The sequence below is a fragment of the Sminthopsis crassicaudata genome, chromosome 1 (genome assembly GCF_048593235.1).
Source record: "Sminthopsis crassicaudata isolate SCR6 chromosome 1, ASM4859323v1, whole genome shotgun sequence".
Lineage (NCBI taxonomy): Eukaryota > Metazoa > Chordata > Mammalia > Dasyuromorphia > Dasyuridae > Sminthopsis > Sminthopsis crassicaudata.
Window position 1 is genome coordinate 635904249 of NC_133617.1, and position 21072 is coordinate 635925320.

At 36.2% G+C, this 21072-nt stretch overlaps 2 protein-coding genes across 2 annotated transcripts in view; one reads left to right on the top strand and one right to left on the bottom strand.

Annotated features, from left to right (window-relative positions):
- Positions 1-9102, top strand: part of UHRF2 (ubiquitin like with PHD and ring finger domains 2) — a 155657-nt gene extending 146555 nt beyond the window's left edge. The window contains exons 15-16 of the mRNA XM_074282882.1: positions 3430-3528; positions 8019-9102. Of these exons, the coding sequence (XP_074138983.1) occupies positions 3430-3528; positions 8019-8165 (246 nt within the window). The 3' untranslated portion in view covers positions 8166-9102. The remainder of the gene's footprint in view (positions 1-3429; positions 3529-8018) is intronic.
- A 9822-nt stretch (positions 9103-18924) lies between these two features.
- The window catches only part of GLDC (glycine decarboxylase), a 106778-nt gene continuing 104630 nt past the window's right edge, over positions 18925-21072 (bottom strand). The window contains exon 25 of the mRNA XM_074282881.1: positions 18925-19636. Coding sequence (XP_074138982.1) covers positions 19493-19636 — 144 coding nt within the window. The 3' untranslated portion in view covers positions 18925-19492. The remainder of the gene's footprint in view (positions 19637-21072) is intronic.

A 21072-nucleotide genomic window follows, 5' to 3' on the forward strand; every position in this document is an offset into this window, starting at 1 on the left:
ATTTAAAGTTATGCAAAACATTTCCATGAAAGAAAACATAGATCTCCCACCCTAATTATTTTTCTTGAGGATTTTTTCTAAAGTTTGAGAGAGAGAGGGAGAGGGAGAGGGAGAGGGAGAGGGAGAGGGAGAGGGAGAGGGAGAGGGAGAGGGAGAGGGAGAGGGAGAGGGGGGGAGAGAGGGAGAGGGGGGGAGAGAGGGGGAGAGAGGGAGGGGGAGGGAGGGAGAGGGAGAGTATGATTCAATCTGTTTTCAGACACAATCAGTTTCTTCTCTGAGTGTAGAATTTTTCATCTTAAGTCCTTCGGAATAGTTGTGGATCATTGTATCTACTGAGAATAACAAAGTCATTTATACCTGGTCATCCCAGAACGTTGCTATTACTTTGTAACCAGTACATTTTACTTTGCTTGAGTTTGTGGAGGACTTTACAGGTTAGTTGTTTTAGGATTTTTTTAAAGAGCATCCTACGCAACACTTTCCAAAAAACTCTCCCCACACCACAATTTATTCAGTCATTCCCCAATTGATAGACATCCCCTCAATTTTCAATTCTTTGCCCTGAGAAGAGAGCTGTTACAAATATTTTTTTATGTATAGTTCCTTTTCCTTTTTTTTTCTTTTTAAAAACTCTTGGTGTTCATGCTTAAAAACCAAGTTTTTGTAGAGTTACTTTAAAACCTAGGAAAATATCTCTTATCATAACTCTAAGTTATATTGTTATTTTACTCATTTATGCAATTAGATACAGTTTAGCAAACCCAAATATACAATTTGTAGAATATGATTCTTTAAAAGATAGACACTATATGTATATATATTTTGAAAGTATTTCCATACATTTGACTACTTATGAAGTAGTGTGGTATAGTATAAGCCATTAAATTTGAAGGAGATCCTTGATTCAAATATTTGTAGTCATACTAATTATTAATTACATTGTCCTAGGAAATTTACTGATCTTCCATTTTTACATCTTTTGCCATAATGATAATTTTACCCCACCTAATTTTCTCACAAAGTTATTTGTGAAAGAAAGCATATTATATTGTAAACTTTAGTCTCTAGAAATGTCTGTTATCATTATTGTCATTATTGCATCTTTATTTGTGGAATTATAGCATTATTTCTGTTAATGCTTTATAGATTGGATTGCAGGGCAGTTTGTTGGGGGTTGGGATGAGGATGTAAATCTATTAAGATAGATCTGTTGACATTTCAGCTATTTTAGTTTAGCTTTAAGGAAGTATCCTGTAATAAGTACATCTTTATTCTTGTAAAGATATAATGGTTTTGTGTACAACGAAGCAAGGAAAGCCAGTTTAAGTCTTCAGGTGGCCAAAAAAGAGACCTGGAGCAGGAGTCCAGAGACCCAGATTCTGACTTGTGGCTCTGCTACTAAGAAACCAGGATTTGGACCAAGTTCTTCCTTTCTCTAAGTCTCAGTTTTCATGGCATTAAAATTAGGGGGTTTGACTAGATGATATCCAAGCCAATTCACATTTATGATCATACTACCTTAACAACATGTAGGAAACGTTAAAATTTTTTTAAATGAATTATTTCTGCTAGCCCTAAAATATGATGATCTGCATAGCTGTAAAGGGTGTGGCTATGTAAATTTCTCTTATATTTCTCCCATTGCCAGCTTATGATTGCCAGCGTATGTGAATGGAGATTAAGAGGGGAAAAGAGAAGGATGTTTTCTCTCTTTTTTTCTTGGGGTCCTAGGATGATTGAGAGTTGGAAGAGATGTTGGAGATCACTTTTTTTTACCTATATATTTTAGTAAAGAAAAAGAATGTGTTGAAGAGAAGCAAAGTGACTTCCCCAAGATGACCTACAGAGTAAATAGTTGGCCAGGATTCAAACCCTATTCCCTTTATTCCAAACCTCTTTCCCTTTCCATTGTGCCATGTTTTCAGTTGTGAATGTCCTAAGAACTTAAAGGTACCACTTTTGAAATATAATATGTTTGATCTCTGCTCTGAAACTAATTAATCCTTAGAATTTTGAATAAATTATAACTTCTATAAAAATACAAAGAGAATAAAGTATCCTCCCTATCTAGTGAAATTGAAAGCTAATCTATGAATTACATTTAAATCAACCTTGCAATTGTGTTTAAAAAAAAAAAAAAAACTCCCTCCCATTATACTCTTTTCACTTTTCCAATATGTGTGGGTACTACTCTTTTTAAAATAAAAAACTTATTTTCCTTTACTTTCTCCTCCAACTCCCCTTTAAAATGTATAGGGCAAATTATTCCTATTAAATAATGAAATACTAATAGCATTTTTATGCCCTATACAGTAGAATAAATCATAGGAAACTACTGTGTAATAGAAAAAAATACTAGACTTTTAGAGTCTTAAGAACTTGATTTCAATTCATGACCCCATTATTTACCAATTATGTGAGCATGGGCAAGTCTCTCTGGCCCTCAAGTGTTATTACCTATCTGTAAAGCAGACATGATTATCTATGCTTTACCTGCCTTACCACGTTAGGGACTAATGGGGTGTTTGTGTGTGTGTAAGTAAGTTAGTTCCTGTTTTCCTTTGCTTTTTCAGGTGCTATTTTTTTCCTTTAAAATTCACTAAATTCTGAAATGAATCTAATATTCATGGGGGGAAACTTATTATAGGACCATGCTTCCTAACTCCAAAGATTTTTGACTGTTACCTTTTTTCTGAAGAAAACAAGTGTTTCAAGCAACTTGAGCCAATTCTGTAGCTTCTTCTTGTGGGTGAAATTCTGGGTCCTTGTCCTTTCAGCTGTATCTCTCCTCAGTCATCCTAAGAACTATAAGCAGAGATTGCAATCCCCTCTCCTTATTTATCTCACAAACTGTAAAGTCTTCACCAAATCATTCTCAGAAAATTAGCTTTCCAGTATCAAACTCAGCACTAATTATAAATTCTAAATGTCTTTTACTTATAAAGGATCTTTGTCAGGTGGATATCCATCCTATTCTTATACATGTCCATTGAGACATCCCTGGGATATTTCAGCTACCCAACACTATCTGCAGAGCACAAACAGAAGGGAGAAACAAAACAATTCCAAGACTTCCTAAAAAAGATTAACATAAAATGCCAAATTAATATATAGCTACAGTTGAGCCTTACCCCATAAAAGGAAGATTGGGCTATTTGAAGGTGTTTGGGAATGTGTCTGTGGAGCCTGGACTTCCATCTGTGTCTCTGCTTCAGGGGTTAAAGCCAAGTGATGTAACATGAAAGAGCAGAATTTTTCTTTAACTGCAGTTGAAATATACTTATGATTCAGGAAGTTTATCATTTTACAAATTTTATCTTCTCATAGGAAATTTTAGCTGTACATAGGGAGTTTTCTTTCCTTCAAAATTTTGTTTGGAAACTATAATAAAATGCTAATCATTCTACCCTTGTTTCTTGGCTTTCCTAGAATTTTTTGAAAATACTGGAACAGTCCTTTATGTGTGTCTGCTGCCAGGAGCTGGTCTACCAGCCAGTGACAACAGAGTGCCTCCACAATGTCTGTAAAGTAAGTCTGGTTGACAGCATGAGCTTGCTGGATCTTTTTCTGCTGGGAAAGCCCTAGGCTCTGAGCTGGTTTTCTGTTTTGTGGGAAGGATTAGAAAAAGCATCTTTTCTTTGAGGTAGAACAATTAACTTGGTAAGGTATTTAGCTAAATATTATAATATAATATATATAATATATAATAACATTTACTAGTAGAAACTTGCTGTTTTTACTCAACAAAGAACTTTTCAATTTTCTGCCTGATATAGTTTATCCCAAGAGATTTGGTGTAGTTTAAAGCTTCAAAACTGCTTTTAAAACAAAACAGTCTTAAAACTGGCAAAACTTTTTGGGCATCTGTATTATGAAATGGCTTTCTAGAATTCATTTATAAGAATAATCTGGGAGCAGGTAGGTGGTAAAGTGGATAGAGCACCAGCACTGAAGTCAGGAGGACCTGAGTTCAAATCTGGTCTTAGGCACTTAACACTTCCTAGCTGTGTGATTCTGAGCAAATCACTTAACCCCAATTGCCTTAGCAAAAATAAATAAATAAAAATAAGATGTGTTAGACTTTACTTTTTTTTTTTTTTTTTTTTTTTTTTTTTTTTAAATAATCTGTTCCAGATTGGTTCACATGGTTCCATGTTAAGATAAGCCTTTAAAAGACTTTTTTTCAGGACAAATGGGTTTATCTTTAAGGGATCTAAAATAAATGTGAAATATTATATAGCATATATATCAAATATTACATATAAATGTATTCCAAATCAGCTACTTAAAAGTTGTGTGGGACAGGCTAAGCTTACAACCTTACCCAAAGTGACTTCTCAGAAGCATCTTCAGATACAAACAGCACCTGTTGAGCAGCTCAGCATGGCATGTGGCCTGGGGCCAGAAACAGGGAGGGAATTACATAGCAAAAGACATGAGTTCCTTGGATGGAGTGAAAAGGAAGTAATCATTGACCAAAGGTCAGCAATGCTATCTCCTTCCTGTGGGACACGTGACTTCCTGAAGCTTAGGCCTAGGATCTGACCCACTCCATCTCATAGATTTTTTGAGAAATCTTCACCTGGGTCCATTGAAAGTCGATTTAAAATTTTATATGCCAACTTGCTCAGAGTATGGGATATGAATATCATAACCAATATCAAAATATGACTATAATTATGTATAGAAAGACATTTTTATTCACTGTTAAAATTGTTTGTAATATAAAAGGAGTAACTCATTGTTAACAAGCATTTATTAAGTGTTTACTATATGCCAGATTAATGTGCTGAGAACTAACAATACAAATATAAGCAAAAATCATGACATTGCCTGCCTTTGAGAAGCTTACATTCTAACAAGGGGGAAAAACACATAAAAGGGAACTAAAACAATGGGAGGAATTGTCAGGAAGAGAAGCTTATAGTATCTAGTACAGAGGCATGGTAGAGAAAAGGCAAAAAAAACAGCTTGACTGACTGTCGGGCACTGTGTTTAAAAAAGGGGGGGGGGGCGGGGGGACCCGCACTGGAAATACAAAGAGAAGCAAAAAACTGTCTACTCTTGAGAAACACAAATTCATGAGGGAGAAAACAAACACTGGTGTACAAACAGGCTATATTAAAGATTATATTGGAAATAATCATTAGGGAGAATGCATTTTGATTAATAGGTATTGATAAAGGCTTCCTCTAGAAGATAAGATTTTAGTTGAGATTTGAAGGAACCCAGAGAATGTAAGAGGCAGAAAGTATTCTAGCATGTAAAAATACCCAGGAGATGGACTGTCTTGTGCTGGGGAACAGCAAAGAGTTATCACCAGATCAGTGATTCCATAGTGGGGGGAATATAAGGTATAAAAAGACTAGAAAGGTAGAGAAGCTAGAGCTCTTTTGAAGAACTTTTAATTCCATATGGAGCAATTTCTGTTTGATTCTAGAAGTTATCCTAGAGTTTGAATCGGGTATAGGAAGAGGGTTGATGTAGTCAGATCTTCCTTAGGAAGATTACTTTGATACCTGAGTAGAGGATGGAATGAAATAGGGAAAGATTGAGGCAGACAGATCAACAATAAAGCTACTGCATTAGCTGGGGCCCAAAGGGCCTGTACCAGGATGATGATAGTTATCAGAAGAGAGGAAGTGTGTAATTAAGAGCTGTTATGAAAATAGAATTCACAGATTGGCAATAGATTGAAATGAGAAATGAAAATGTAGTAAATGACACCTAAATTGAAAGAATGATAACTGGGAGAATAGTGGCATGCCTTTGATAGTAATAGAGAAGTTTGAAAGTGGGAAAAGTTTGGGAAGAAAGATGAGTTCAGTTTTAAACATGTTGATTTTAAGGTGTTCATGAGATTTCAATTCAAGGTATCCAATAGGCTGTTGGGAAGAGATGGAAGACAAAATAATTCAGCAGAGATATTATTGCTGGATAGGTCAATCTAAGAATCATCGTTACAGAAATGACAGTTGGTTTTAAGTGATTATACATGTATAACCTTAATCAGATTGCTTGCTGTCTAGGAGAGAGGGGAAGTAAAGGAGGAAGAAAGGAAGAAATAAAATTGGAACTCAAAATCTTACAAAAATGAATGTTGAAAATTATGTTTACAGGTAATTGGAAAAATTAAATATATTGAAATTTTTAAAAGAAGAGAAATAATAGTTGATTCTATGGAAGCTGATGGAATTATCAAATGAATAGTAAGGAGAGAAAAATAAGAGGAGAGTATTCTTGGCTCCAGGCATTCTCTGTTACTGTCTCCCATTCCTGGAATGTTCTCCTTCCTCTATTTTGATTACTGACCTCCTTGACTTCGTTTAGGTCCCAACTAAAACCCACCTTCTACTTTGTAGATCTCTGTTTTGATGTTGTCTCCCCATTACATTATAAGCTCCTTAAGAGCTGAATTGCCTCTTGCCTCTTTTTGTATTTCCAGTATTTAGCAGAATGCCTTGTGCATAGTGGATTTTTAAGGAGGGCCAGGACAGAATCTGTGGGATACCCATAGTTAGCAGGGCATCCAGATGGAGGTCCAGTGAAAGAAACAAAAAGAAGTAGTCAGATAGGGAGGACCAGGAGAAGGAGGGTCCTATAGAAAAGAAAGTCAGAACCCAAGGAAAGGCTAGCAGATTTGTCATTGAAAGATTCTTAGTAACTTAAGAGCAGTTTCAGTTTTGGGATAGGGTCGGGAGCCAGTGGCAGCCTCTGTTGTAGATGGAGGGGAGTTTTTAGGTGTAGAGGGCTGAAATTCTGAATCTGACAAGAGAGCACTTAATCTTTTCTATTCAATGTGAGACAATGGCTCTATTAGAGTATATTTGGATGATGGCTCTCCTCACCATTGGCGCTTGCTGAATGTTTAGTAGTGAGATAATCAGAGGCAAGGATTAGAGTTCTGGGGGAGAGAGGTCAGGGGCTTGGTGGCAGGATGAGGAGGAGAAAGACTGAAGGCTCCAGACTCCAGAATCTAAGATACATCTTTGGCAAGCCAGGTGGCATCTTTCCTGCTTCCTTCACTTCTCCCCCTAAAGACCAAGGACTTTGATTTATCCTGACTCTGGCTGACCCTGAGGCCCTCCAGGAACTAGCCTATACTTTACATTTAGGCACACAAAGTAGGAAAGATCTGGGATAATTGCATGGACAGATGGATCAAGTGTGAGGGCTTTTTGAGAATGAGCACATGAGCATGGTCTGGAAAGGAATGAAGACATGGCTGGCTTGATGCAACATATGATGTCCAGGAGTGAGAGGGAGCCTCCAGGATAAAGAGGTTTCTGGAAGATCGTAGAACAAGTTCAGGAGAGTCAGTAATGTGGCATGACAAGAATTAAGTAGTCTGTGCTTAATGGGATTTGTATTGTCCAATGAAAAATGTCATTTCCTTTATCTTCTTCCTCTTTGTGTTTAATAATACAATTTATTTCAGTTCTGCATTAAATATCTACTATGTACAAGTCACCAAGCAAATAACTAAGGATAGGACAAGGACTGGGTCTGTGACTTCACTGGGATAGGGGAATTTTTCTTGATTATCAACACAAGTTGGCATCTTCTATAAATCTAAGATGCTGACTTGTCCCATTTGTGTCAAAGGCAAGATTTGTACACAGATATTCCTCACTTCAAAACCAACTTTATCTACTACCCACACTTCCTATTTCAGGAAAGAAAGAATTTCTAGGACTAGAGGTTTGGATCCAGTGGCTTTTTATGTACCTTCTAGCTTTATTTCATGAACTAATTATCCTAAAACATTGGCTTTGTTCTGAAAGAGCTCACTATATAGTGACAATTAGATAAGTGTATAAACAATAGAATGCAGAGGAGAATGGGGCAAAATGCTAGGAGAATTAAAAGTGTGAAAGAACACTTACATCAGGTGGGGGAAGAGTGTTAGTTGAAGGAAGACTTCCAGTAAATAGAGGGGAAAAAATAAATCTTGGATATATTTTTTCTGTCTACTGCTCTAAAGCTTCAAATTCATTTTCTGTTTTATGTGTTTTTAGAGTTGCTTACAGCGCTCCTTTCGAGCAGAAGTTTTCACCTGTCCTGCTTGTCGTCATGACCTTGGAAGAGACTATACTATGGTTCCCAACAAGATCCTGCAGACATTACTTGACCAGTTCTTCCCTGGCTATAGCAAAGGACGATGACATGTCCATCTTCTGCTCCTCCAGTGACTTTATAGACAATAAGGAGAATTCTATCTTGAGGAAAAAGACAACAGTGGACCAATAGACTTAATGAGATTCAGCAGATTTTCACATTCTGAAGCCGCTAACCCTCCTTACCTACCTTGCCACCATTTTTTTTTTTTTTTTTTTTGTAGTAAGAAATCCATTTATCAACTGTCTTTCAAAACGAGAAGGTAGGGCCCAGTTGTTACTTATTGGTGACTAGTATTAATGAAAATGGAGGCTTCAATCCTGACTGCTCAGCTTAGTTGATGCACAACTTATGATTTGTTTTATTTTGCAACTACCTCAGGACAGAGGAAAGGATTTGGGGAATTTTTTAAACAGCTTATTTGGTCAACTGAAATTTTAGCTATCTACTGCCTCCTGAATATTAGTTTTGCCTGATCCATACAGTTTGATTTTCCAGAAAAATAATTAGAAGCACTTAAGTCAGATTACATGGCATACATAATCCTTTTTAAAAAATCATCTTTTCTTTCATTATGATGTTTTTATATTTCATTTTGTTTTGCGAGAATGGGCTGATTTTTGTCTTTTTGTGAGCTTCATTGTGCTTTTTCTTGTATCTTATGCAAGTTGACTACTAATGACTAATGAAAACAATATGGATGCATTGTTGCTACATTAGTGTAATGTGATCTGTGTTTTTTTGCACTTAAAGAGGTATTCAAAACATTCTCATTGTGTAAAAACAGTTTCATTAAACAAGCACTTTTGTGTTAGTTAAAAATTTATGCTTTCAGTAGATCTTGTTATCAGTGGCAATACATCTACAATGCACTGCAGTACTAGCTTGGAGAGGGTTGAAATCGCTTCATATTGTGATCTTAAATTTTATATACAGTATATTCCCCCAAAGTATACCTTATTAAATATTTTATGATTCAAAAAATCATTATTTTTGTTGCCTTGAGTTGTACATCTTTGCTGACATCTTGAATGTTAAGAAGTAATCATTTCAGGAGTTTGTTCTATGAGGAATTTTTATAGAATAGACATTTTGTACAAAATTATATTTAAATTTTTATTAAGGAAGACTAGAATTATTTGCATTGTCTAGTGGCTAACTTGTGAAATTGAATTTGAGTTTGGTTGTAAGTTACCCTCACTTCATAACTAATGAAAATTTCTCTAAGATTCCCCAAAATATAATTGTCAAGCCCATCTTTTCATATTTCTCATTTTGTGCAAGATTTCAGAGATTTCAAACTTTGGAATATTCACTAAAATCCATTTTTCATAAGAAAAGAAAAAAATTTAAATACATCTAGTAATAATTTCACATATCTCTAGTTTATAATGGGCTACATTCATCTCTTGGGGATCTCTTAGCAACCTAGGAAAATTCAGGGAGACAATAGAAAATTCTTAATTCTTAGTCACTTATTTCAAATAAGATTACATTTTAAAAACTTTTCCAGTATTCTTGTAAGTTGGTATAGCTTTTTCTTTGCAGCATCTCCACCTGGCATAGCTACTGAGAAGACAATATTTTAAGAGAGAAAATTTTTTTACAAACAGGAACCCTGTCATAATATGACAATGGTATTAAAGTCCTTAATTAGTCATCTATTCCTATGACCTATGTCATAAGCAAAGTTCTAATATTCTTAGTTTTAAAAGATTATTTTAAAATTTCAAGCAGCTAATTTACATAGCTTTTTAAAGAAAGTAGCACATAAGCTTAACTACATTTTTAATGTCATCCTCACAGCAACAGAAAAATTCAAGTATGAATAAATTTGAATTTGGATGAAATTATCAGAAAAATTATATTGACTTTTTTCTGTAGCTTCCAGTCACTCTAAAGTGACTGGCATTTATTTTTCCCTCCCTTTTCTATTTCTATGACAAGTATATGAATAGAAGCTTTTTGAATGACAAGTAACAAAGGTATCATATTGTTTTAAAGTATTTCAATATTTTGATGTTTGAGAAAGAAGATAACATAAATGTACCTACACATAAAAATCCTGTCAGGAATTTCCAAAATTAATCAAACTTAGGAGACAAATTCTAGTTTACATATATTTTAAATGCTTTTTAAAAATGATGTGCAACCCCAAGTTTAGATTATAAACTCATTTGTAACATCTTACATAAAAGGAAGATGAAGAAGTAGAAATGATATTGAAGAAAACAAGATGGGATAAGCAGCTGAATTAAACTACACATAGAAAGAAGGTTCATCTTGAAGGCAACACAATTTTGAGGGCATTAAGGCATATGGAAAGGAGGGTTTAAATGAAAGATTAGGGAAAATGTCTCAGATATTATTGTTTCCAAAAAAGTAATCCAGAGAATCTTAATAATTACCAGCTTATGTGCATATTTTCCTATTCAGCCTCCCTTGCATGCTTGATTTCTGCAGGTATCCAAGGCTCTGTCCTAAGCTTTTTGCTATCATTGGAAGAACTATTTAAATTAATGAGGTCACTGATCCTCTTGAAGTATACTCTTCAAATTATGATGATAGAAGTAATTTTAGTTTCAAACTTAAAAAGTAAGCATAACTTTTCATCACATTACCTTTTTTGAAGGAAAGGTATGGAAATGTGTAAACGTGTGCCCATACATGATGACAAAATAGTTTAATGGTTGTTAAGGACCCCAAATCTTCATCAAGCTAGGAATTGTAATTCTTAAAAAATAATAAAATAAAATAACCCCTGGTATTTTAAATATTCACTTAGCAATTGGGAAATTGGAGTTAGAATGTTTAATTTAGAACTTAAATTCAGGGGCAGCTAGGTGGTGCAGTGGATAGAGCACCAGCCTTGAATTCAGGAGGACCCGAGTACAAATCTGGCCTCAGACACTTAACACTTCCTAGCTGTGTGACCTTGGGCAAGTCACTTAACCCCAGCCTCAGGGGGGGGGAAGAACTTAAATTCATAAATAATATCTGACATTTATATAGCACTTCAGCTTCTAAATTATTCTCCTTTTTTCTGTGCCATGAAGCACAGTCTCAGTATGAATGGGAACCTCAAAGGCCATTTTTTTCAACCATGTCTGACTCTTCATGAATCTTCTTGGGGTTTTCTTGACAGGTATATTAGAGTGATTTGCCATTTCCTTCTGCTCATTTTACAGATTAGAAAATGGACAAACAGAATTAAGTGACTTGCGCAGCTAGTAAGTACCTGAGTACATTTGAATTCAGGAAGTCTTATCTTCCTGACTCTAAACCCAGCATTGTATGACTATGCCACCTCAAAGGCCCTAATCCAGCCTATATCTGAAAAAGAAGCTATGCTGTATTTTTAGCATTGCTTGACAATGCTAATGAAAGGGGAACCTCTCAATCCTGTCCATTCTATTTTTTCATAGCTCTTAATTATTTGGAAATTTTTCCTTGTAATTTCAAGCCAGAACTACCCTTCTACAACTTGCAATTATATCTCCTACTTTCCAAAGCCAGGTTAAAAAAAAAATCTCATCTCTCTTATTTCTGAAGAGATATTCATCATCTTCCTATCCAAGTCTGGACTCCTCCAAGATTAAAAGAATACTAATTCCTTTGATCTTCATATCTCATAAACCTGATGCTTATGCCTTCTACCATCTTAGGTGACTTCTTCTGGAAACTCTTCAATTTATCAGTATGTTTCCTAAAGTGGAGATATCAAGACATGAAGAAATTATTCCAGATATGTCATGCTGGGGAAGAAAGAGGCATAATCTTTGCCTAATTCTAGCAACAATCTGTTTTTTAAAACAAACAACAACAACAAAAACAACTGAAATCATACTAGCATTTTTTGTCATATCACCTTATTGACTCATTAACCAAAACAAACAAACAAACAAAAAACACCAGAAAAACAAAACACTTCATCTTTTTTGGATCTTTTATTATCCAAGCTTCCAGGCCTCTACCATTTTTGATACTGATTTTTTGAAACCACTTTAGACTTTACATTTAAACCTGTTTATTTTATCTAAATAAGAACTATAAAGCCTGGTTTCTATGCTGTCCTATTAGAGAAGTTATTAAAAATTTGTTTTCATAGCTATTTCACCTGAGTTTTATAGTTTCCTTCCTAAATTTAACTATTAAATTGAAATTACATGTGGGCATTGAGGTCCCTTTCAGAAAGCTCTAACACTATGTAACTCTGAGTTCCATGGCCTTGTTATATCCTTTTGGGAGCTATAATTTCTGTTGTCCTTATAAGGGATACATAAAAATAAAATAACCCTCAAAAAAATCTATTTATTTAGTTGATTCAAAGGGCACAACCCCTTCAGAGATTCATTTGTTCTTATGATTTCCTAACCAATGAGAATTTTTTTTAAAAGTTCCTTAAAAATGCAGTCTAATTTATTGGATCTTTATTTCTATGTTTTTTCCATGAGGACCTAAGAAGAAGAATCTTTAGCTTTTAGCTTCATGAAATTTTTATCCTAAATCTTTCTTATGCCTGACCAGTTCTTTGTGTTAGAATGTGTATATTTAATTCAGTGTCCAATGCAGCCATAGTATAGACTAGATTTATCTTCTCTTCATACTATACTTGTATCACCAAGAGATTTTCAAAGTTGTCTGGTCCCAATCGCTTTACCTATTCCTATCCTAAATTAATTTATTAAGATTTTAGGAAAGATTTATGAATTTAAAATTTTTTCTTTCTCTCAAATTTCTATCTTCTCTATTTAGAAAAGAAAAATAAAGTAGGGTTAACACCTCTGGAGACAAATATTCAATTGGCATGTTTCCAGAGAATTTTCAGAAACCTCCAAAGTAACAATCTGTGATCCAGCACGCATGCATGTGCACGCACACACACACACACACACACACACACACACACACAAAATCAGGCCTATAACTTTGGGATCTAGGTGTTTGTTATTAATAACTTAAAGTTTATAAAGAAAATAAAGGTCAGGAAGATATTTTCATTTAAATGTGATCTCCTGGTCAGACTCCACTGTAATTAGTTGTCCACACTAGGATGTGTTTATGTATTCTATAAAGTGTTCCTAGGACTCTTGTGTTGCCTGCTGAAAAACCAGCCTTCTGCATGGAGAAATCCAATTTATCCTAAATAAAATAAAATTTTCCCCAAAAAGTAGATTAACTGGAAAATTCTAATTGCATAAATGTGGTTTTATTTTGATCTTCATTGTAACAGTGAGCCTGGAACTCAAGTGGCATTGGCCCTTGAATAGCTGATGTCTTGAAAATGATACAAAGTTATGAGTCCCCTTGAGTAAAGTTGGTAAAGATCCTTGTTAAGATTTTTTTCAGCCTCTTTTCTCCAGAATTGTCCCGTGCTCTAAAAAAAACTTAGAACCTACAAATGGACTCTTTTTAAATAGGCACTAATGTCAAATGAGGAAGGCTAATTTGAGACAAAATACAGAAGCAGCATCAATGGCCATCCATTCCCCAGGCCATCCACCACATACCACCTTCTTACTGTGCTGCTTACTTGTCAGTTTCTGTTATAACAGTAAATCCAACTGTCTCTCCTTCCATGGAAAGTATTTTCCTCATTGTCTTTGGAATGTATTTGCAACGGTCTTTCTAACCAATAAAAATATCCAGATAATCTATTTTGGGAACTTTAATGCTCATGTAGTAGTACATGTTCAGTAAAGCATCTTCTCCAATGAAAGTGAAGAGTTTTCCTTTTTTTCCACCCAGAGTGCCAAACTCTTGTTCTGAGTAACTGCTTTCTTAGTCTTTCAACCTCACAAAGAAAGAGTCTGCATTTCATTCCTCTCTGGCCATTAGCAGCATTGAGTTGCCATCAGGATCAAATTCTCGGCAAGAGAAACATTTGAGGAAAGTTTGAATACTTTCAGGATGACTGGCACTCCTGCCTGGTGCTGTCTGAGCCTTCTCTGGCTTAAGGAATTATATTATTTTGGCCATTACTTAAGGCATTTAAGAATCATGGGTGTTTTACTGACCAGAAACTATTCTCTAACCAAAATGTTATACTCAAAGTTCTATAAATAATTCCAAGGGACATTTAAATATCATAGGCAAAGACCTGAGAATCGGAATTTGAGAAACAAAGATCCAGTGGGAAATGTTGGATTTGGGAATAAGATTGTGTGAGCTTAAAAAAAAATTATCTCTTGTTTCCCAGTGAAGTGAAGCTTTAAACTGGATGACCCTAAGATCCCTTCCAGTTCTAAATCAATGATTCCTGCTTTTGGGTAAATACGTGTTTTCAGCTAATCAAAAATAGAACACCCAGGCACTTGGACTTTGCTTCTGACAAATATGGATAATAAAGAAGAAAGGGGTAGGCTAGTGGAGATCACTAACCTTGGCTACTTGGCCTGCTTTTTTGCTCTACCTTAAATTCAGAAGGATTTTGGAGAGTGTTGTAGATTATCCAAACCCTAGTTGTTTGTAACTGAGATCCTAAAGTGGAATGAAAAAGGGAATGATCACCTGGGATGATAGTGGTTTGGATTAACCTTTTGTGAACCTGCCTTTCCAGCCTGGGAAGATGTTAACTCTCGAAGTCTAGCAGGCCAAACCAGCAAAGCCTATCCAGTAGTAAAGCCATGCTAAGGAAGAGCCCTAGTAACTGCAGTGTGGTGAAGTCATCAGAAGTCTTCTAACAATGGAGAGATGAACTGAATTTTCCCCTTAATTTTGCCTGATGTGGGAACTTCACTCGTGTACATTTGTGGGAGAATGTCCTCCTGATTGGGGGAATGATCTGAATTGTATTATTTTGGCCATTACATAAAGCATTTAAGAATCCTGGGTATTTTAATGACCAGAAACTATTCTCTAATCAAAATGTCATACGCAAAGTTGTATGTAACATTCCAAGGGACATTTAAATATCATAGGCAGACACCTGAGAATCAGAATTCTATAAACAAAGATCCAGTGGGAAATGTTAGATATGGAAAAGGGAGTCTGGAATAACTTTCTTGCTTTACTATTTTCTGATCAAACGTTGGTAGGGTTTGATTTATTGTTTTGAGTAGATATAGATCCCCATAAAATACCTTGAACCTTAGGGTACCTAAAAAGAGGGTGCCATAGATGCCATGTGTCCTTATTTCATTATTCAATAAAGCCAGAATGCAAAGTTCATAAAAATAGATTCTGATACAGCTTCAATGATTTAACTATATGGATTAAAATTTCCTAGTCCTCTAGAGATTTCGTAGGATTTTAGCTATTGATGTTGAATCCTTGTGTGCAGATCCAAATGCCTCATTTGCAATTACAAAGAATAAGATGCACAAGTTTGGTTGGAGTACTGTAGGAGAGTAGTAGGAACTCTGGTTGGAGCTAAAAGGGGCTAGTGTTTTTCAAATTTCTCTCCAAGAGTAATAATAGGAAAGGGAAAGGAAAAGGGTCAAGGTAATGTCCTTTATCTCACATGCATGAATATAATGGTGACTAAAAAATTCATCCTACATACATGTCTGTTTTGTGGTAAAAAGAATGTTCGTAAATATTCAATGCAGGAACATGTATGCAACTGAATTCTTTAACTCTCCCTGACTAATAAAATAATTGAATTGTTTAAATAGGCTTCTTTTTCTCTACTCACTAGTCAAGGCAAAGGAGGCAGAATACTCCTTGCTCCCACTGCCCCTTCTATATTCTCTCCCTTCTTCCATCATTCAGTAACTTCTCTTCCTTTGAAGCTCATGCTACTCATCTGCCACCCAACCAAAATCCTGGTAGCTGCCTCCTGCAGGACAGTTGCCTTTTCCTTCTTCAGTTAGTTCCTTACTTGGTTTGGTTTTTGTCTCCTCTCTTCATACTAAGGGATTTCAGCCTGCATATTCTTTCTCAAACACCCCCGCCATTCAGTTCCTCAATCTTCTGCGAACAATTGCACCCCAGCAGCCACACACAAAGATGGTATTACCCTTGATTCTGCCATTGCCTACAAAATGTCCCACTTCTACATTCAGGAACCCCAAGATCCACATATTCGACCACAGTCTATTGACTTTCCATTTTCCCCCTGCTTTCTCTTCTAAAATCCTGCTCTCCATACATATTTGGAACCTCCAGTCCCTGGACCCCCCCTCAGTTTTTTCTCAAATCATCTCTCTTGCATTAGTTATTCTCTTCCTCTCTCCATCTTACCTCCTTGGAAAGCATTAATTTATCCACACCTTGGCTTCCTCTCTTAAGTCCCAAACCCCCTTACTTTGCTTCCTCACTCCCAACATTCATCGACTTCATTGCTCCATACACACTGCTTAACAAAGATGGAGAAAATCATTATGTGATTTTGATTGAGTCCACTGCAAACTTAGGAGATGTGACTTGCTGGACCCTCACTGCTGCTAGACAATCCTGCTATACCTCCCTTATCAACTCACTTCCCCACTCTCTCAGCTAAGATCCCTGCATCATATATACAGAAAAAAGAGGCCATTTGAAGTGAACCCCTTCTTCATCTTTCAGGTGCCATCTGCCGCTCCTCCCTTACAAATGATCCAGTGGCATTTCTCCTCACCAGTCCTAACCCCTCTACTTATTCAAACGATCTCATTCCTTCTGTTTCCCCCAATAGATTGTTCCCTTTGTAATTCTCACTTTTACTTATTTTCAATCTTTCCCTCTTGTAATATTCTCTTTAAAAGGTAATGTTCTCTGTTTCAATTCTCCTGGGGCCTCTGGAAGTAGCCTTCGTTTCAGTTCAGTAATCACCACAAGTGCAGCCAAGTATGAAAGTCCAAATCCTTTATTAACTCTTTCAAAATCCTATCTCCTTTACTTGGGGTTTGGCTATTTTTCTGGTTGCCTTCTGGAGGCTTGGTTTTAGTGGAGGAGCAAAGAAGGAGAGCCTGTCACCAAGATGGTGTGAGATGGGATGAATCTGTCTGAGTCCAAGGGCTTGTGCTCCAGCCTTCAGCCTTCTATCCACTTGTCTCTCTGAATCTCCCTGGGAGAGGCTTCTAGCTTATATGCCTCTCACTGAGTACAAACCAATCATTATATTACTAAGAAACCATTATTTGTTGTAGGATTAAATCACTGTCTCCTCAATTCCACTTAGTACCTTGTTTCAAGTTCTGGCCCATAACTTCTCCTTGTAGGATTAAATCAATCATACTGAACCATGCTAAATTAGATAACCATTGTCTCATCAATTCCACTGACTTAGTATCTTGTAAGAATCCTTTGTTTCAAGTTCAGAGTTCTGGCCAATAATACCCTCTATATTGGCTCATTTCTACTGCTCACAACCCAGAAAAAAAATTCACTTGATCCTTCCATCCCTGCTAAAAACTATCTTCCTCTATCTGTTCTGCCCTTCTGGAAAAACCATAGACAATATGTGTCTTCACTTTCTCCCATCTTAATCTCTTCTCAATCCCTTATACTCTGGCTTTCAACCTTATTCCACCAAACCTGCTCTCTTCAAAGTTACCAGTGATCTCTCCATTGCCAAATCCAGTGGCCTTTTCCTAATCTTCCTTCTCCTTCACTGCTCTGCAGCCTGTTAGCGCTCAGTCCTCCTCCCTAATAGTCCGTCTTCTAGGTTTTCAAGACATTGTATCCTTGCATTCTCCACTTCCAGAGCTGACTGATGCTTCTGTCTTTGGATGGATCCCCATCCACACCATGCCTTCTAATGATAGCTGTCCCACAGGATGGTTTCTTGGGCCCTCTCCATTTCTCTCTTTCTACTTTTCTACCTCACTTGGTGATCTCATCAACTCCCATGGATTTAATACTATCTCTATGCTAACAGGTACATAATAAAAGTTTATTGATTGATCTGTCAGTTGTGGCAATAAGGCTATATTTAAGGTAGTACAAACTGTGGGCAAAGATCCTTCTTGGTCAGTAACATCAGAGAAGTTTTCTGTCTGGAGGAACTTAAGGGCTTAATTGACTAAAAGAATGATTGTGAGAAAGGAACACTTAAATTATCTGAGTTTTCTGCTATTTCATTTTACTAAAATAAGGTCATTCTTTAAGTTCTCTATATATACCCTTTAGGTAATGATAAAAATCCTTATGTCTGGATCCAAATTGGGTGTAATCAACAAACATGTTATGAATTAGCTGTTCTGTACCAGACAGATACTATTCTCAAGGAGCTCTCCAAGTCTAATGGAGGAAATTTCATACATGCAAACTGCACAAACAAGATCTAGACAGGGAAAATTGGAGATAATCAGGAGAGGGAATGTACCAGTATTCAGTAAAGTCAGAAAAGTTTCTTATAGAAGGTAGAATTTTAAAGGAATTAGAAGGAAAGAATGCTAAGAGGAAACCAGGCATTCACAGTTCCAAACACTTGTTAGTCAGCAACAGACTATTCTTATGCATAGTTTTTTTTGCCGTGGAGGACCAGAAGGAGTCTTCATAGTATGAGACCAAGGTAAAGAAATAGCCTTCTGAAGATGGGTCCAAAATGATGTTGAAGAAACTGGATTTGGGTTTTTTGGTTTTGTTTTGTTGTGTTTTTATTTTATTTTATTTTTTTTGACTAGCCATTTTCCCACTCTGAATTAAATGTTAATGATATTCCAAGATTCCTTTCTCCCAGTGGCATGAATATAGCCAATAAAGCATAGCCATTTTCCCACTTTGAATTAAATGTTAATGATATTCCAAGATTCCTTTCTCCCAGTGGCATGAATATAGCCAATAAAGCATATATATATATATATATATATATATATATATATATATATATATATATGCTTTATGGAATTCAAACTAGCCCAGAATAAAGGTACTCTTAAAGCTGTGAAATTTTTTTATTGGAATATTAATATAAGGGAATAAAAAAAAACACATGGATGAAAGAGAACACTACCAGAAATCAAATTAGTAACCCCCCAAATGGCTTCTATTTATACAAAATGTAAACATTTGCCCTGGGATTTCTCTCAAGTGGCTGCAAGCCACTAAGGCCTTTTAGGAACCAACCTGTATCTGTTTCTCCAGAGCCACCAAGAAGCCTGAAAAATTGTAACATTGAAAGACCCTAGCGCATATCAGACCAAATTTATATATATATATATATATATATATATACATGCATTACCCACACATAAACATACACACTCAGTCAAGGGAACTTCAATATCAAATATAAGAGAGGCACAGAAACATGTGAGTTTTTAAACAAGCAGCTTCCACCCACTTCCCTGATTGTATTCCCTGATTGACAGAGATTACAAAAATATACACAATATATAAATCCCCTACTTGAACCTGGGGAAGGGGATAAAAAAAAAAATACATCTGGCTAGAAAAATGCTGCAGTGAGAGGCACCAATTCAAGTCACCAGAAAGCTTGGAGCTGGGTCTAGGATGAAGCCCTCTTTTGTTCAGAAAATGGAGACTCATAAACTTCCATTGGTGGGCAGGTGCAAACCAGATGCTGGTCACCATAGATGTCATCGATCCGGGCAATTGTGGGCCAGAATTTGCTGTCTGGCTTCACAAAGGGCTGCAATGGACATGCAAACAGAAAGCATTAATTATGCACTTACTGTGAGCCACACACCGTGCTGAGCAATGGGGATTCATAGGCAGTAAAGAAAAGCAAAGAATGGAGGGGGGAAGTGGAGAAAACTTGTCAATAAATTGGTTCATAAAAGATAGATGAAAGGAAACTTTAGAGGGGAAGGTTCTAGTAGCTGGGAAGACCAAGTAAGGTGATTTGCATACTGACATTTGAGGTAAGTTTTGAAAGAAGCCAAAAATTCCTGAAAAAGGTGAGTAGTGAGAGCACGGGAACAGACGGTACAAAAGGACATAAGATGTGTGTGAGAAATTACAGATAGGCTAGGATAATTGACTTTTCAAGTATGTGAAGAAGAATAAGCTCTAAAAAGATTAGAAAAGTAATGATAAAAATAGCAAACACTTTTATAATGTTCTAAGGACTACAAAAAATATCCCCATTTTATCCTCAACAAACAACCCTGGGAAATGGATATTATTTCCCATTGTACATGTAAGGAAACTGAAGCAAACAAGTTTAATAAAAACAATCTAGAGCTAAAATCCATAGGGAAGCATACTGGAAAGCTAGCATAGTTCTCATCTCAAGAATGTTCCCTGCCAATGATGATGAATTTGCACATTCTATTTCCAACAGACCAGTGAGAAGGAAGAATAGGAAGAAAGTACACTTAGTGTGTGTTTTAATTCTGGACATTAACCCCTTAACTATGAATCCTATTCAAAGGACTATGAGGCTGGAAGGAATCTCAGAGGCCATCTGAACCAACCTCCTTTATTTTACACATGAGAAAACTGAGGTCCAAGGAGGTTAACGTCAGTTTAACCCATAACCTTTGACTCCAGAGCTAGTGCCCTTTCCATTGTTATCTCACCTTCATTTTTTTTCTGAGGAACTCAGGCCCAGGAAAGTTAAATAATTTGGCCAGAGTCGCACAGGTAATAGGTAGTAGAGTTATGATTTAAATTAAAATCCAACATACTTTTGTCCTAGACTGGGACAAAATATTCTCATTCCTAGGAAAGGTTTGGAAATTGAGTTCCTGTGTGTTAATGCACAGCAAAGGCTTTGATCCTTGATTATAACAAAATCAATATTTATGTCGCATGGAGAATAGATATTTCCAACACTTAAAAGTTCACTTTTTTAAGTGCCTCTTGGTACATTACTCTGCATGTTGGACACAGAGGTGGCTGCCTACCTAGTCTATTTCTAGTCCCTACTTTGAAGGGCCCATTGAGTCATTGAAGTAAAGAATTCTTGAATGGGATAACTCCTTTCTGCTAATTCAGACTGGCATCTCTACATCTTAGTCCCAGAGTTGCTGGAAGCAGTGAGAGGTGAAGGTTTCCCAGACTTCCCCAAGTCAGAGATAAGATTTAAATCGAGATCTTCCTGATTCTATTACACCTCCTAAC